This window comes from Sinocyclocheilus anshuiensis, unplaced genomic scaffold (assembly GCF_001515605.1).
Source record: "Sinocyclocheilus anshuiensis isolate Anshui unplaced genomic scaffold, SAMN03320099.WGS_v1.1 scaffold3298, whole genome shotgun sequence".
Lineage (NCBI taxonomy): Eukaryota > Metazoa > Chordata > Actinopteri > Cypriniformes > Cyprinidae > Sinocyclocheilus > Sinocyclocheilus anshuiensis.
In genome coordinates, this window is record NW_015538163.1 from 94,108 (window position 1) to 108,547 (window position 14,440).

Consider the following 14,440-nt stretch of genomic DNA (forward strand, 5'->3'; position numbering starts at 1 on the left):
GGATTTGAGACTTTAGTCTTTGCAACTTTACAGATCTTCTTTATGCACCAAGAGCTTGTAACACTCCAAAGAGAAAGGAAAAATTGAAATCGCATCATATAACCCCTCTAAATTAGTTTTTTTTCCCACATCAATGTACACTCCATACACCATATTGACAAAGCAAAAACAGAATTGTCACAACTTGGCATTTGGTCTCATACTCTTATCGCATACCTTGCTTAGCCCTTTGTTGTGATAAAGAGTAAATTGTGTTCAAGAGCTAGCAAAAGACAGTGTAAAGAAATACTCTGAGAGAAGCAATCAATCAGCGGAAGTTAAAAGCAGATAGTAAGTGTATTTATTTCTTGTCTCATTAGCAGGGACGGACTGGGAGTAAAAAACGGCCCTGGATTTTCTCCCAAATAGGCCCACCACAACCACAAGCAATCGCTACTATTTGACAATATTACAGCAATACTATCGCATTTATGGCAAATAACATCACAAAACCCATGGTGACCCTGCTGACAAAAACAATAGAGACCATCACAAAAATTCGAATGATTTCCACTACAAATACCATTACAGACATTACAAACCATCAACTTTTAACCATTAACCAGTTTCCTGAAGTGTGTTTTGGGACATATTACATTAGGATTTAGTGGTTTTAACAAAAGCCACCAACAGAAGGCGACCAATTACCAGTAGAGACCAACAGTTTCCATTAAAACCAATACAATTTTCATTATAAGCAGTAAAACTATTACAAATTATGTGATGGTTTCTATTTTTTTTTCAGCAGGGGATTGAAATAAATATCGAGGTTTGACAAAACCGGTAATACCGGTATCACCTCGGGGGCGGGGCGTTCCCTCTCTTTCTCGCTTTCCTTCGCTTTTAAATAGCTTAAAAGCGCCTTGCGCATTTTACTTTCACTTTTGAATAGAGCAGAATGCAAAATGTATAATATGACAATGATAAACATCAATCTAGAAACCTGAAACAGAATACTTCAATTTGAGTATTCATATGTCTGTCTGTCTGTGTGTGTGCGTGCGTGCGTGCGTGCGTGCGTGCGTCATGTTAATCAGACTAATCATATTATATAGGCTACTTCATTTACTCTATTTTGTAACCTGTTGTAGAATCGCTGCTGTCTCTTTATGTATGAATTATGAATGAATGGAATATTCATGTCAGACAATGCAGAGTAAAAAAGCAGTGAACGTTCGGACTCAGGGTGTCCTGGGATTTTACTATAGTGCTATAGGCTACATGCTCTGTATAGTGAGATTGGCGGGCAAAGGTAACCTTCGCTTTTTTTTTCTTTTAGCTTCTTCCAGCCGCCTTTATCTTCACGTTTTTTGCTTGCCCTCACGAGCCCACTCTCCTTCGCGTCAGTTTCGGTTTCTTATAAGCATTAAGCAAAAATAGATTGCATTAGCGCCCCCTTTTGTCGGCCGTCACGTCACTTAATCTGACACTTTTTCTTTGAAAAAGAAAGTCCGACGGCCGTTCTGGACTTCTCCAGAGCATCCAGATGGCCAGTCCGCCCCGGCTCATTAGTGTTTAGCACAGTTGTCCTTGCTAGGAAACGCTTGTTTTGTTTACTGTGTTGAGACGTGCTGAAGTTGCGTTTGGTCTCGTACTCTATCGCATACCTTGTCAGTGTCGTGCGCTTGCTTAGCCTTTTGTTATGATAAACAGTAAAGTGTGTCAAAGTGTGTCAAACGGGTATAAAAAATTTTAGTATACCGCCCTCGTGTGGAGACCGAATGCATGAAGAAACACTCCAAAGAGAAAGGAAAAATTGAAATCGCATCATATAACCCCTCTAAATTAGTTTTTTTTCCCACATCAATGTACACTCCATACACCATATTGACAAAGCAAAAACAGAATTGTCACAACTTGGCATTTGGTCTCATACTCTTATCGCATACCTTGCTTAGCCCTTTGTTGTGATAAAGAGTAAATTGTGTTCAAGGTACTCTATCGCATACCTTGTCAGTGTCGTGCGCTTGCTTAGCCTTTTGTTATGATAAACAGTAAAGTGTGTCAAAGTGTGTCAAACGGGTATAAAAAATTTTAGTATACCGCCCTCGTGTGGAGACCGAATGCATGAAGAATGCATGTCGCACCTCTGTTTATCAATTTGCACTGGCTACCAATAGCTGCTCGCACATCACTTTCAGGGACTTTTAAATTAAATGTTCCCTCCTGTTGGAATGACCTGCCCAACTCAATCCAAGCACCTGAGTCCTTAGCCATCTTCAAGAATCGGCTAAAAACACATCTCTTCCATCTTTTTTCCCAGATCCTCCGGCAGCGATACCAGCTTGTTATTGCAGGCGATCAGAACTTTGAGCGGCAGTCGGCACAGATGAGCAGGGAGAGTGGACAACTGGTTGCGACTGCAGAGAGAAAATGACAACCAAGGGAATAAGAAACCGCAGAGTCCAATGACTAGATTTAAATAAATGTGAGTGGTACTTTCACTTGAATGATTAATAATAAAGGTGGTTGCAAAGGGCAATGCGGTTACTAGAGAGTTCTGAATGGTTTTAGGTTGCTAACAGTGTTGTTGTTAACTAGCACTATTCTAGCACTCTCTCTTCTAATTCTATTCTTTAAAACAACTTGATCCTTTTAGACTTACACTCTATTCATTTACTGATTGTTTTCTTTACAAATATTGTAAAATTGTTTTCTAATCTTTTTGTATTCTATCTATTAGTTTTTTTTTATTTATTATTCAATTAACAAAAGCAAAAAAGGCCTCTAACACTAGCTTGCTCTATTCTTTTTCTATTCCATCTGTTTTCTTATTATTTATTATATAATTTAAATAAAAAAAACCTTGCTACGTGTACTGTGTTAAGCTAACTGAGACTTGTTATAGCACTTGCATATCATTACTCGATTGTTGATTTTGATTGCTTCCATTTTCCTCATTTGTAAGTCGCTTTGGATAAAAGCATCTGCGAAAGGACTAAGTGTAAATGTAAATGTAACTTCGTAAATTAATTAAAATAAAATAAACTGAAATAAGTACATTGCATAAGTATTCATACCCTTAACTAAATATTAAGCTGAAGCACCTTTACAGCCTCAAGCCTTTTTTGTTTGATGTGACAAGCTTTACTCATCAGCATTTGGCAATTATCTGCTATTCTTCTCCTCAACTCTTCACCTCTCAAGCTCTGTCAGGTTGGATGGGGACAGATGCACATTTTCAGGTTTCTCCTGAAATTTTGGTGCATTGAGCTTTTCTTCTACTCTGACGAGTCCCTCCGTCCCTGCCGCTGAAAAACAGCCCCACAGCATGAGGCTGCTACCAGCACACTTTACTTTTGGGATGGTACTCTCCAGGTGATGAGCAGTGCCTGGTTTGCTTCAAACATGATGCTTGAAATTGAGGTTCATCAGACCAGAGAATATTATTTCTCACAGTCTGAGGGTCCTTTAGGTGCTTTTTTGCAAATTCAGTTTGACCAGGAGGCCAGCTCTAGGAAGAGTCCTGGTTGTTTCAAACGTCTTCCATTAAGGCTAAGGGAGACTACATGCTTCTGTGAACCTTCAATGAAGCAGAATTTTTTTCTGAACTCTTCCCCAGATGTGTGGCTTGACGCAAATCTGTTTCATACCCTTAACTAAATATTAAGCTGAAGCACCTTTACAGCCTCAAGCCTTTTTTGTTTGATGTGACAAGCTTTACTCATCAGCATTTGGCAATTATCTGCTATTCTTCTCCTCAACTCTTCACCTCTCAAGCTCTGTCAGGTTGGATGGGGACAGATGCACATTTTCAGGTTTCTCCTGAAATTTTGGTGCATTGAGCTTTTCTTCTACTCTGACGAGTCCCTCCGTCCCTGCCGCTGAAAAACAGCCCCACAGCATGAGGCTGCTACCAGCACACTTTACTTTTGGGATGGTACTCTCCAGGTGATGAGCAGTGCCTGGTTTGCTTCAAACATGATGCTTGAAATTGAGGTTCATCAGACCAGAGAATATTATTTCTCACAGTCTGAGGGTCCTTTAGGTGCTTTTTTGCAAATTCAGTTTGACCAGGAGGCCAGCTCTAGGAAGAGTCCTGGTTGTTTCAAACGTCTTCCATTAAGGCTAAGGGAGACTACATGCTTCTGTGAACCTTCAATGAAGCAGAATTTTTTTCTGAACTCTTCCCCAGATGTGTGGCTTGACGCAAATCTGTTTCTGAGCTCTACAGGCAGTTCTTTTGACCTCAGGGCTTGTTTTTTGCTCTGATATGCGTTATCAGCTGTTAGACCTTTTATTAAGACGTGTGTGCCTTTCCAAATCATACCCATTCAATTGAATTTGCCACAGGTTAACTTCACTCAAAGTGTAGTAACATCTACAAGCAATATGAATGCTCCTGAGCTAAATTTCAACTGTCCCAGATAAGGGTATGCTTTCAAGCAGCGCTGTATATATATATATATATATATATATATATATATATATATATATACACACACACACTTATTTTAGATAGTTTTGACTACATTTTGTCTTTTAGGTTGTGATCAATAAGACGATTGTATCCTATTTAAAGTGTGGATAATTTATAAGTTGACCTGTGTGAGATAAAATTCAATGATGAGAAAAAACTGGAGTATTTAGCTTGAGAGTTGCATGGAGCAGCGAGAAAAAGTGAGATATTCAAGTGTGCGGTTTTCTTTTTCTATTGTGCTAATAAGCTGCAAAGCCCATTGGGAAGGTTTGTTGAGTGAAATAGAGCCCTTCAGGAAGGATTCATTAATATTCACAATTCTTTAGAACTGTCGAGACTATATTTACAAGAGCTTCTGCTAGTAATGACAACACAATAACCTGCTTTTAATTCAGTTTATTGAACAAAATATCTTACAATGTCTTGGATATACATATATACAAATATTACATTATGATAAAACTTCACTCTGTCCTCAGTCTTGACAACCACCATTCAATGCACTTGAATGTGTTAAGAAAATGTCAAATACACATCACCAGTTTCCAAACATCTAAATATAGAAAGCACAAAAAATAAGACTTTCACCCAGAAAGACATACTTAACTGTCAGCACAAGAAATCTTAACTGTAAAAAAAAACACAACTACATAATTTTTGCAGTTTTAAAGCAGGTATGAAATATACCTGAATTAACCTCCCTCAAAAGGTATTATAATGTGTTGTTCCATGCAAGAGCGAGAAACCCTTTCAGACACAGAACAAATATATGAAACAGTGGCTCTGATCCTGGTGACTTCCTGTCATCAACAGTGCTCTCAGATAACATAGACATCTGTCTTCTCTCCCAGAAGCCAATACGTTGTCATTTTGCCTTTACCCTAAAAGAGAGTAACAGCACCGATCAATAGCATGCATCAATGAGCACTCAGACAGCTTGCTGGAGGAACTCATCAACAATGAGCAATATGCTCTTTCTTAATGAAAAGTCTAAAGAATATAAAGAATCCTGCAAAGACACCATAGAGTGGACAGTCCTCTATGGTGATCTAAGCATTATAAGACTCAGATTGGTATAAAAGGCTATCATCAACACAATAAAGTTCAGATTTCACAGGACTTAGGTTGCATTGCATGTGGATATTTTGTCATTTGAAAATCTGAAAAGGATGGGAACAAATTATTTTAATTTTGCTGGAAAAATATTGCCTATTCAAAAAATCCTAAAAGATATACATAATTTCTATTGAAAGCATAGCGTGGAGCCAATCCTCCAGGATTCAAATAGAATCAATAAAAAATCTTCTAAATAACTGAACAAAATCCTACTGGATAAACTAGCACACTGCAGGATTTTAAATAATTGTCATTTGATATTGTTTAATCTTTATCATAATTCTGTTAGAGTTTTAAAATCATGAAAGATTGTGCTCTAAATTATCTGTCTAGTTTTTCTGTGTGTGTTATGTTGGAAAAAGAAAATTACCACTGATTTTTTAGTAATTCGGTACCTTTAAAGAAAATTGCTCATACAAAATAGCTCACACAAACAAACAAATATATTTTAAAAATAATTTATGAAAAATATTAATTTTTTCACATTTTTACATAGTTTATCACTTCAGAAAGCAAGCATAACTGAAACTTCATACCTTCATTTCCACATCTCCTCGCAGCTGGAGATCGAAATAGCCAAATTCATCCAGCACCTCTTTGGTGGCTGTAGACACATGTATCCTCAGAGCTGTGGAGGAAATGATAATCATTAATAGGAAGATGAAAACTGTCATCATTTACTCAACCTCAAGTTTTTTCTGTACAACATAAAAGGGCATATTTTGAAGAATGTAAAGGCTGCTCATTTCCATACAACAAAAACATACAGTGAGTGAATATGTGCAAGCATAATGAGATCTGAGGTGAGATGTTGGAAGGTTTTTTGAATGAATAATAGCTTAAATTGCACCACACAAACTGCTGAATGATTTTAGAAGACTGTATGGATTACTTTTACAGTGTGATACCTTTATGTTTTGGCCACTATGCTGTCGTTGTACAGGGAAATCTCCCTGTTCACTAGTAGAAAGTCATATGAGTTTAAAATGAAATGAGGTTGAGTAAATGAAGACCAAGCCAAGACCAGACAATCTATACAAAGTGCACAGCTGTGAGTGAGATGACACCTTGATAAAAGATGATTCGCCAATTATAAGAATGGCAGCAGACACACTACACATACTATATGGGCAATGACCAAACTGTCCTGTCTATAGGAGGAACAACATATTGCTCTTAATCTGAAATAGGCTCCATAATGTGTGGGCTCCTTATGGCTAAGTGTGCATTAAGCGCCAACAAGCGGTAAACATATTGTTACATGTTATAAATCAAACCGGAAATCAGTTACTGGTTCCTTGTCACTAATTATTAATAAAGTTGATACTTGTGATAAGTGTCGAATCACAGCTGTTACTTGCGAATATGTGAAACGCATATTAAAGTACATGTACACAAGTATACAACACTATTGAGCAGCATTGTTCCAAACCCTAGTGAGCTGCCTCGTTGTCTACTGTCCACATAGGCACCTACGTTCTATAGCATCGTCCTAACCAACATGTGACACTGAAGACCAGAGCTGTACTGTATTTAATCAAATAAATGCAGCCATGGGGAACGGTACTATATAACTGCCATTTCTTTCAACTCTGTATTCCATGAATACAATTAATCTCTGCTGACAGACATGTCATCATCTACATGCCAGGAACACACCAATGATGTCTTAAAATGTTGTCTAGGTAGGCAGCTCACTAGGTTTTCTAACAAATATTGCAGCACATATAATGGCAGGTGCCTGTGCTTTTATAAAAGTTGCAAGTTTTGTTTATGTACACTACTGTCCAAAAGTTTGTAGCAAGATGTTGTACTGTGTTTGAAAGAAGTCTCTTAAGTTCACCAAAGCTACATTTATGTGAACAGTAATATTGTAAAATATGATTTAAAATTAAAACAACTGCCTTCTATTACAATGTATATTAAAGTGCAATCTTTGATGGAAAAGCAGAATTATTACCAGCCATTACTCCAGTCTTCAGTGTCACATTATCCCTCATAATATGCTGATGCACAAGAAACATTTCTTATTATAATCAATGTCGCTTGATATTTTTCAGGATTCTTTGATTAATAGAAACTTCAACAGTACTTATTTTATTTTTTGTAAAAATTTTAAAGTCTTTACTGTCATTTTTGATCTATTTAATGTATCTTTGCTGAACAGAAGTATTAATTTCCTTCACAAAAACACTAATAGTATTTAAATATATCAAAATCACAAAACAAGGATTAATCTCATGCTGCATTCTCAAAGTGTGGAAAAAAATCTGCATTCTGAACAAAGATCAAAAACATATTTCTGACACAGACCTTCCCCTGTAGACTCCATGCGGGATGCCGTGTTGACAGTATCTCCAAATAAACAGTACCGGGGCATCTTAAGACCCACTACACCAGCACAGACAGGGCCTGCTCAACACACACACATGCAGCAGAGAGGGAGATTAATACACTGCAGGAATCCAGAAACTGCTTATACACAATCTTAATGCTTCCTGACAGGTTAAAAAAAATCAACTAAACAAAAGCTGCAATGAGATCACATATACTGTATATGACATAAGCACCTTATATCTCAACTTCCTATCTACTTATATATAAGAAATGCACAGACATACTCCAGTGGAGTCAGAAAAAGAACGCTGCAAAAACCCTTACATACAAATCCTGTTTTTTTATGGCTACTCAGAAACAAAGAGACAAAGTTGACAGCAACCTCTGAACATTTTCTTATGGGTTACTGTACAAATATTCATATGCATTTGTTATACACAGTAATTACTTAGCCTTAACTTGCCATGATTTTCTCAACACTAATAAATAAACACTTTAAAGACTTAAAATAAATGAAACAGTAACAATACCTGTGTGGATTCCTATTCGCAGCCGTAGCTGATCGTTGGGTCTATGTCTGATTTTGAATGTTTTAACCTGTTCCAGCAAAGCCAATGACATGCTGGCTATCTCACGTGCATGTAGCTTCCCGTTCCTCACAGGCAGACCTGAGACCACCATGTATGCATCACCGATTGTCTCCACCTGCAAAAATTAAAGACATTTTTGCACAATTCTAAGCCTTCAAAAAAGCTGATGAATGTTATGATGAAAGATGAAAGTAATAATGACTAATTATAATACAATTATTTATGAAAAAATACAATGATTGCACTGCCTATTAAAGACACTCACCTTATATACATCAAAATTATCAATGATGGCATCAAAGCATGTGTACAGATCATTCAACAGTGTCACCACCTGAATAGAGTAACAGGAAAGAATTTTATACAAAATTACAATTTTACAAAAACTGTTAAAAAACCATCAAGAATATATGAAGAGTTCAGATGCAAAAGCCTCTAAGTGCCATCTGAAAAAATGCTAAAAAAAGTGGGCGTGGTGCACAGCAGAGCAGAGGAGGGGGAAGAGGAGAGACAGACAAACAACACACACAGCTTCGCGTTCAGACAATTTCATTTCGCTCCCATCGAGTTAAAAACACAAATAAATGCACAGCCATTTGCACTCTGCATCGAAAAAACATTTTCGTAAACTGAAATAAAATAAAAATATCAAAATAAATGAAACACTAAAACGAAATTAAACTAACAACAGTTATGGAAAAACTAACTGAAATAAAATAATAATTATCAAAAATACATAATCGTTTTAGTAATCATTACGTTCTCACCCCGTGGCGGAAAAATATACGAGCTGTGTGGCGGTTTAGGAAAATACCTGTAAATGGCACATCATGCTTGTGAGGTTATCTGACGGAGAGACACAAAGCAGTTTAAAGGGTCATGAAACCCACCCGTTTCAGCACTGGTTAGTTCTCACCACAGTTTTAAAAAATGCTAAAAAAAGTGGGCGTGGTGCACAGCAGAGCAGAGGAGGGGGAAGAGGAGAGACAGACAAACAACACACACAGCTTCGCGTTCAGACAATTTCATTTCGCTCCCATCGAGTTAAAAACACAAATAAATGCACAGCCATTTGCACTCTGCATCGAAAACATATGAACGCGCTGTTGCACCCGACCCGTTATCCGACAGCAGCACTATTTTAATTCTGTACCAGACCCATTTGACATAAACATAGACCGTGACCTGAACCGCACCCGCATTAAATCTACTTCATCAGTATGGCAAAATTATTTATTTTCTCATGTAACACAAGTAATCAAAACAAAATTAGGCATTCTAAGTTGGTGCTTTGAAGAAAAATAGACAAGCAGAAAAAAGAAAAAAGCTGAGAACACGCATCCTTTCTGTAAACAATACAAAACTTTTGCCTACATCTTGTGAACAATCTGCCAGGCTATTTTGAACAAATGTGCATAAACCACATGCTTATAATTCTTCATAAATGAAAAGAACATATTTAAATGTGCCTTTACTGTTAAATTTAGGTTTAGTCCATCTAATGGCAAGGATGCCTACCAGGAATACATCAAGATGGACAAGGCAGTAAAAAGCAGTGCACAGAGGGACAAGCGAGACTGGCTGGACAGACAAGTTGAGGAAGCCCAAAGAGCAGCTAGTCATAATGACATGCGCAAGGTCTACCAGATCGCCAAGAAGATCTGCGGCACGGTGAAAACAGGGTCAGGCCCTGGTATTTATTTTACTTTTTGTTACCATTTTAATAATTGATATTTTTCAAGTGTAAAACAATACATTCTAAAATCTTAGTAGTGAAAATCAATTATTTAATTATTACATGAAAAACAAAAGTAAGCATAAAACATCAGTTTCAAAACTTGTAGTTTTTTAAAAGATATTGTGACTCTCGAATGTGTGATTCTGATTGGTCAGTCATATCAATCTGCTGTTAAAGGGATAGTTCACCCAAAAATAAAAATTCTGTCATGAATTACTCACCCTCGTGTCTTATCAAGAAGACCTAAAATATTTTTGATGAAATCTGAGAACTTTCTTACCCTGCATAAACAGCAATGTAACTGAAATGTTCCCAGGCCCAGAAAAGTAGTAAGGACATCATTAAAATAGTCCATGTGACATCAGTGGTCAAGCTATGAGAATAATTTTTGTGCACAAAGAAAACAAAAATAATGACTTTATTCAACAATTTGTCTCCTCCGCGTCACCCTGTATCACCATTTTGGAGAGTATCACATACGTAAACAACGTATGCTGTTCTGTGTCAGCAGCACCGTACGCGAAAACGATGTTTACGTTGTTTACGATTTGATCTGAACGTAAACAACTTATCCGTGTACATACATGGCATACGTTGTTTACGTATGTGATACTCTCCAAAATGGCACTATAGGGTGACGTGGAGGAGATGAATTGTTGCATAAAGTCGTTATTTTAGTTTTCTTTGCGCACAAAAATTATTCTCGTAGCTTCGTAAAATTACGGTTGAACCACTGAAGAACCAAAGACTTAAACTACTTCAGTCTGTGTGCACTGAATTTATTTAATACACAAGTTTCACAATTTGAGTTGAATTACTGAAGTAAATGAACTTTTCCATGACATTCTAATTTATTGAGATGCACCTGTATGTGTTTAAACCAATAAACTATAGAAAAGAAAGCTCAGAAAAGTTGCATGCTCCTTTAAATTATGAGATATTCAAGGCAATACACTTGACAATAACCCCACTAACCCACTATCTATAATTAAAATCCAAGTACTATGAAAGTGTTGAAGGATTGGAGGAATAGAGGATTTCTTTGAAATCAGCTAAGATACAAAATATGTTGCTTTGTTCCTCAAAATTCGTTAGTTTGACTATTCAGATGAGACTTCTTCTTATTCCAGAAGCGTTTTTTCCTTTTTTCCCCCACCTTTTTTAGGTATGATGAGAACCTGACAGAAATAGTTCTACATCTGTGCCCACCACCCCTCTCCCAATTTGAATTAGTTCAAACAGAATGTATAATAAAAGTCTATTGTGTCTGCAGCTCTGCCATGTCTCATGGAGGTTAAGCTAGAAATGACTGCTGTGATGTGTTTCTGCTTGAACTCCCAATGGTTCCTTCAAATTAAAATACTTTCTCACCCCATCCCATCCCTGGATGTACGCCCAGAAAGAGGCCTTACAGAGACATATCTGCATACATAGATCAGAAAATATGATAAATTAACCATGGAGGCATTATGAAACTTCATTATGAAGATGTCATGCTATAAGCCTAATCACTGAAACATTGCTGGAATTTATATATTTGAACAGCTGTTGAACTGCATTGTGCTCCAAACACCATGATGGTTCAGTTTAGTTGTGTGCATTTGGTCTAATTTCAGAATTACTTTCCAAACTCAGTTGGTCTGTGAGTTCAGATGAGAAGTCTAAAATAAATCTGCAACAATAGCCTCAAATGTCTCATAATTTAAAAGAGCACACAACTTTTTCCATTGTAAAAAGGGAATGCTTTAGGCCTTAATCTAATCTCTCACACTGATTCCAGAATTCAAAATCCATGTTTAAGGCACAATTAAGCATATTTCAAGATTTATTATATGGGAAATTAAGGTAATTTCCCATAATTCAATTATACTTCAATATACACTGCAAATTAAATTAAAATCTCCTCTTTGCAAAACATTGTGGATGTCTGGCACAAAATGTATTAATATACGATCATCAAGTGAGAATATATGACCATCTTGGGGCACAACTTCAAAAGGTGATCGTCATGTCAAAATACATGGGAATGAGAGGAAAGGAATGCCCTTTCTGTGGCTCAGGCGAAACAAGAATGCTGCAGTCTGTATCTCTGACATTATGAAGTTTAGATATGTTGCTTGCAAAAGAAATGATGCATAGTGCTTGAATAATCATACAATATTGTAGGATAGTTGCATACTAAATATGGTTATGATTATGGTTATGTTCACTCCAACCACAGATAAACAGATCAGACAAAATATGAAATATGTGACTGATCATTCATTTAGTTGTTTTTGCTGAGTAAACATTCCCAGTGAAATATGCCAGATCATGGTAGTGTACTACATCTTCCACAGTCTATTCATAACCAACTTAATTCTCAGTGAATTACCTCTAAGATTGTTTTTTAAATTCTATTATTCAGTTCTCAGTCGTCCTGCGATTGAATAAATGTACTTCTTGTCAAGAGAAAAAGTGACAGAAGCAGCAGTTGTGAGTGGGGTGGCCAACCCTAGCCCCGCCCCTGCGTTAATTGCGTTAAATATTTTTAACATACACACACACATACAATAAAGTTTATATTAAATCTTAATACAATATAAGTGGACTGTATTTTATTTGTCTTGTTTCATTTTTCTTAATTGTTGTAAGCATTGCTTTTAGTATATTATTTGTAATTAAAAATATTTCTGCTTTATTTTAAAAAAATTTTACATTTAAATATGTTCATGTATTTTACATTATTATTATTATGAAATAATGTGCCATAATTTCCAGAATTAATTATAAGTATGATTTTTTTTAATCATCTGAAACTAGCAGCGACTTAAATTTCAAATCAGCTTATATAATGCATTTAACATCGATCACACAAAACAAGGACAAGGCACAAATTTATTTATATAGCGCATTTTCCACACTACAGTAGTTTCAGTTTCACTTAAAAAAAAATTAGTTTAGGCTTGCTGTTTATAATAAATGTGTTTATAATGAATGCCACTATAATATATATTTGTTTTATACTATATTTTTCATTTTTGTTTGAGTGAAGGGAAATAAATTTAAAATGTTTATGATATAATATAATATAATATAATATAATGTAAAGATGGTAAAAAAATCTGTAAAACGTAAAAAAATGGCACATAGAATAATAGAAATCACTATTTCAACAAAATACCATCAAATGTAAAGTGTCACATGGGAAATTCTGGGAATGTCAATTCATGGTTCTTCACTGTAAGTTATACAATGAATTGTTCTTTTTCACTTCCAAAAATTTTACATTTAACAGTATTTTACTGTAAACGTACATCAAATGTAAGGTCGGATCTATTAGTTATTCACCGTATATTGTACGGAAACTTACTGTAACCAATTTTTTACTGTCTTTTACCATTAAAATCACAATCATTTTTACAGTGTGTAATATACTATAATATATAAAGTTTTATTAGTTTAGCATTGAAGATACATTGAAAATCAAGTATTCAAAATCTAATTTAAACCTAGAAGTAATCAGAAAGTTTTAGGATAATTAAACACTTATATGCAGACCTGTAATGGTGTACTCTCAGCAGACATTGACGTGAAGCCCACTATGTCACTGAAATAGATGGTGACACTGTCAAAGGCTTCGGCCTGTACAGTCTCCCCACGCTTGAGCTGCTCCGCCACTGAACTGTGAGAAGAATTAGGTTATGATGTTGAACCATGAAATCGTTTTCCATACACGAGTCCAAACACAATAGCAGACATGCAGCAGCAAACTATCAGTTATTTTAAAAATTCATATATGAAAACAGAAAATAATTTCATTTAATAAATCCTTATCTAAAAACTAAACAAAGGTATAAACAAATCGAAATCGAAAATGATTTACAGCATGTTGAAATATGGTAGCTTTGTACAGCAGCTTTTTCTTAATAAGACCCAAGATCACTTTTGAGATCAATTAGTATGATAATTCATTTAATTAAAGAATGAATGAGCTTGTTTAATTCCTAGCTATTCCCTTAGAGAGTTTAGTACTCTATAATTAGTCAGCTTGTCTGCTTCGTCTTAACCCGATCTTAACAGTTCTCACCACTTACATAATTGTCTGAAATACAGACTTTACTCAAAGAACGGTAAGCCAGTTTTAGATGAGACAAAAAATATGGTAGAAGTTGCGTCACATGCAAGTTATCTAGTAATAAGAGAACTCTTGAACTAATA

At 35.8% G+C, this 14,440-nt stretch overlaps 1 protein-coding gene across 1 annotated transcript in view; it reads right to left on the reverse strand.

The window, feature by feature from the left end:
* Positions 1-4,840: 4,840 nt before the first annotated feature.
* The window catches only part of LOC107683705 (atrial natriuretic peptide receptor 2-like), a 52,678-nt gene continuing 43,078 nt past the window's right edge, over positions 4,841-14,440 (reverse strand). Inside the window, exons 17-22 of the mRNA XM_016479773.1 lie at positions 13,781-13,904; positions 8,768-8,836; positions 8,443-8,617; positions 7,889-7,987; positions 6,112-6,203; positions 4,841-5,340 (exon numbers count right to left, since the gene is read on the reverse strand). Coding sequence (XP_016335259.1) covers positions 5,278-5,340; positions 6,112-6,203; positions 7,889-7,987; positions 8,443-8,617; positions 8,768-8,836; positions 13,781-13,904 — 622 coding nt within the window. The 3' untranslated portion in view covers positions 4,841-5,277. The remainder of the gene's footprint in view (positions 5,341-6,111; positions 6,204-7,888; positions 7,988-8,442; positions 8,618-8,767; positions 8,837-13,780; positions 13,905-14,440) is intronic.